Source organism: Anguilla rostrata, chromosome 18 (assembly GCF_018555375.3).
Source record: "Anguilla rostrata isolate EN2019 chromosome 18, ASM1855537v3, whole genome shotgun sequence".
In the NCBI taxonomy this organism is placed as follows: domain Eukaryota; kingdom Metazoa; phylum Chordata; class Actinopteri; order Anguilliformes; family Anguillidae; genus Anguilla; species Anguilla rostrata.
In genome coordinates this window covers 27,659,550-27,663,841 of record NC_057950.1, presented here as the reverse complement: position 1 = coordinate 27,663,841, position 4,292 = coordinate 27,659,550, and the positions used below count along the sequence as shown (strand labels likewise).

Genomic DNA, 4,292 nt, shown 5'->3' with positions numbered 1-4,292 from the left:
CCCATTAAACCAGTCCGAACATGCCTTTTTAAGTCTAGCATGATGGAACACATGCTTCTCCCTCCTTCATCTTTCCTCAGAGAAGGCTCAGCTCTCTCTCTCCATCCCCTCCTCTGCACACAAAGAAATAGTTTGCAATTTATTTACACGCACGCAGACACAGACAGACAGACAGAAAAAAAACAGACAAACAGACAGACATAAAGACAGACAGGCACCCACACACCAAAAACCCCAACTTTATGGTATGCACATCCTTTTCTGTTTTTCTCAGAAATGCCCATATCCCCAAATGTGCAATACAACCATTACTCAAGTTCTTTCTTATAAGCTACAGGATGCCTGTTTCAATTAGTCAAGTGCTTTAGCAAAAGGCACAGTTAATTTATTTCTCTATATATGGTTATTAAATATCCTCAAACACTACAAAACGTATCACGCATTCCTTTTGATTTTTATAGAAAACAATATTTGTCAAAAATATGGGAAGAAATGTCACTGCTCTGTTTGCGAATATTAAACTTTAAGTAGACTGACACAATCATTTACAGGCACGGTCTGGTCAGCAGGTTCCATTTTGTAGCAGCAGGCTCAAAAAGCAACAACATAACAGAGCTGATATATTCCATATGCTGTAGATTCCATAAAGTGTACAAATTATAAGAAATAATAAGAAAACCCCATTGTTCCTTTAATTGGATACTGCATATTATCTTTTTTTGAGGGGGTGGGATTACATTTTAAAATGATAACAGGAAGCATTCATCAAAGAAGGGACAGTGACAACAGGAAAGAGCTCAAAATACAGGTTGGGAAGTTGGGAGAGGGTTAAAGTTCCAGGAAACTGAAATCTTTGCTGATTTGTTTTCTTAATGCTTGTTTTGCATTCACAAATGACCCAGAAGTATTTTAAAAATGATTTGTCCAAGGAAAAAAACAGAAAAGCCTGTGATGAGCTTGGCTTGCTTTCCCCCTTGGCTAAATGCCAGGCTTTCAGTGGGTGGGGTGAGCTGGGTGAAATATATGTAACTGAAAGGCTATGACAGGTGAAATCCTTTCTACTTGTAATATGCAAATGATGCCCTTCCCACTTTTGTGTGGGCAAGCTCTGTTCTAAATTGTGCCTTCTCTGGATACAGAAAAACCAATGCACTTCTTTCATTTCCAAAAAATGGAGCGACCCACAAGACACAGGTTTCATTTCGGGAGGCCTACGGGCACTGTAATACTGCAATAACTCCAACAGTTAATATTTGTAGTTCCCACTTTAGCCGGGAGGACTTCACCAACTATCAACAACAAACCATGTGGCTTTGCTAAAAAGCCAGCACAGTGCCTTCCCTCCCTCCCGCCCTCCTGTTGCTGCCAGTGACACTCTTGATTGATCGGTAAGTTGCCCCACCATTAGCTAATTAAACAGTTTTCAAGCTTAGATATGTGGAAATAAATCCTTTGTTTATACAGGTGTAATGTCCAGAATTTGAGACCGCTGTCAAGTCTAATGTTAGTATACAGTAGCTCAACATTATTACACATTGAATGATCTGCAGGTTTAACTAGGCAATGGTATTGCCTAGCTTGTGTTGCTTTATTTCGTGTTGTCAGGTAGTCTAACGTTACCAAACTGGACAACCTGCTCTAACCTAGCGAAGAGGAATGGTTTACATATGCAGCGTCTTACGGATATGAATATTAATGAGCGGAGGATACACGCGCGTCTTGTCCTTATCTGCAGAATAGGTCACAATAATATAGTAGCTTTATTTACTATTTAACAATTATAAATGGGTTAAAAACTTGAAATAAGCATTGAGACAATCAATTTCCTGGCCCTTTAAAGAGGTACGGCAGTGCGCGGTTGGGAGAGGAGGTGTAGGTAAAAGATGAAAACCCGACAACATGCAAAGCCTTTAGCTTTCACTCAGCAGGCTCTTCAAGCTCCTCTCCAGCGCCTCGTCCAGCTCCTGCTCCAACTCCTCCTTTTTGGACATGGCCAGTTTGGGCTGGTAGCCGTGTACCATTTGGTCTATGTAGGGGGCGCTCTGCGTCCCGTGGAGCATCAGCGTCCACTCCTTCAGCACCCCCCTCTGCGGGGCGTCGCCCTCAAAGGCCACCTCCAGGAGCCAGGGGCCCCTGGGGTCCTCGCCCCAGGTGTGGGTGGTCATGAAGGGCCACTTGTCGAATCCCACCTTGGCGTCGTCGTCGCGGGGACGCCGGCCCAGCAGCATGGACTTGGTGCCCATGGGCGAGGTCATGTTGATGCTGAGGTCGCCGCGGCGACTGGCGTTGACGGTGACGACGGCTTGCACGTGCTCCAGGTAGCGCACAAAGTTGTCCTTGCCGTGGCAGGCATCGGTGGTGATGGAAAGCAACAGCTTGTGGCCTGACTGAATCTTACTGCAGGGAGGGGGGTGGGGGGCGGGGAGACCAAGATTATTGAATTTGTTTGATAGATCAGACTCAGGTGCAAATGCTAAGTGGATGTGCAATAGCATCTGAGAAAGCACTTGAGGCATAGCTATCCAGTTGCAGAGACTGTGGTTAAGACAAAACAGCCGCACATGGTCACTGAATCAATGATATTACCAGCCAATTGTGAATACAAAGTTAGCCCCACAACAAGGAAAAGATATTACAAAGGTTCCCTTGTGGCACAGCACAGTCGCTAGATGCATAGAATCATCCATTACTGTTTTTAACTTCATTAATTCCATCTGGCAGGAATTGTGCTATCAGGACAATTTAACTTGATCATAAAAATGCAACACACATGCCTCCCACCCAATATGATAGATGAATCAAGGAGGTGTTTTACTTTCTGAAGTTGCTAATAAAAATATGCCCTAAGGAAGGGGCTAGGAAATTAAATTTAGAAAAACCTGGATACCCATCATCCAGTTCATAAACGCAGAACAACTCCTACTGGGCACAGGCGATTAGTCTAAGAGGGAAGTACTCTCCCTCCCTTTTCTGTTTCCTCTCTGCACCCAGGGAGAGAGTGGGGAGGGATGGATTATTAATAATCGAGGTTCACCATTATATAATATGATATAATATGATGTTATGTAAAAACCCAATAAACAGTGCCTGGAGGAAGTTAAAAAATGAGAAACAGGATTTGTTTGGTGTGGTGACCTACCCAACAGACATACCCATTATTCCATAATTATTATAAGAACCTTTTTTCAGGCCATGATTCACTGAGTTCAGCCAGCAGATCTGTGGATTTTCCAAGTTCGGGCTGGCAGTGTGAAGGGGTTAATTAGAAAAATATTACAGAAGCTTATCATGGCACAGCCTAATGGGAATTCAACAACATGCTCTATCACTGGTAGCTCTTAATTGCCATTTTGGCACATCTAGCCTCCTATTAAAGCAACAAAAATAAGCAGGGAGCCTTAGCCTGCTGACAGGGGGAATCCATCGCAGTCCGAGCCTTTCCCTACTACTATCTACAATTACACTAGTTGCCATGTTCCAGCACCCCAACAATAAAAGAGGATGGCTAAATAGAGTGTGAGCATACTACATTACATTACAGGTATTTAGCAAGGCACTCTTATCCAGAGAGACTACACAGCTTATTGCATTTTTTATAAGAAGTATCTATTTATATAGCTGGATACCTACTGAATCAATTCACGTTAAGTATCTTGCTCAAGGGTACAACAGCAGTGTCCTACCTGGGAATAAAATCAGCAACATTCACGTTACCAAAGTCAAATTTCCTAATCATTAAGCTACTCTGTCACCCTCAAAACTGCGCAGTGGCACACAGAGTACGTGGGTTTGCAGCAATTCAGGGGAAATGGAATTGATAGAAATAAAGGCCATGGGGTAAATGGTTGTGGTCCTGCTACCATGTCACTTTCAAAAATGTGATCCCCTTAGTGATGTATTTTTAGGGCTGTCACACAGAAAAAAGAAGCAAAAATAGACCACAGTGTGTGACTGCATTACAGCCATTTAAACAGTCGAGTGAAACTAGAACACATGCCTTCAAACTGTGCTAAAAGGCTTGCAAATGGACTTCTGACATTTCCCAAACACCAGCTGTGGGAGACTCTACAGCAGGGGTCCCCAACCGTGGAGGCCAAGAGGCTGGGTTTTATTTTCACTCAGAACTAAAGCACCTGAATACATATTTATATTATATGTTTAACAACTGGTTTTCTGGTACTGATTAGGCTGCTGGTTTTCAGGGGAAATCAGCAGTCATTACATTACAGGCATTTAGCAGACGCTCTTATCCAGACCGTCTTACACGACTTTTACACAGCATTTTTTTTTTT

At 43.0% G+C, this 4,292-nt stretch overlaps 1 protein-coding gene across 1 annotated transcript in view; it reads right to left on the bottom strand.

The window, feature by feature from the left end:
- Nucleotides 1-506: 506 nt before the first annotated feature.
- Nucleotides 507-4,292, bottom strand: part of LOC135244664 (neuroendocrine convertase 2-like) — a 22,901-nt gene continuing 19,115 nt past the window's right edge. The window contains exon 12 of the mRNA XM_064317132.1: nt 507-2,397. Coding sequence (XP_064173202.1) covers nt 1,911-2,397 — 487 coding nt within the window. The 3' untranslated portion in view covers nt 507-1,910. The remainder of the gene's footprint in view (nt 2,398-4,292) is intronic.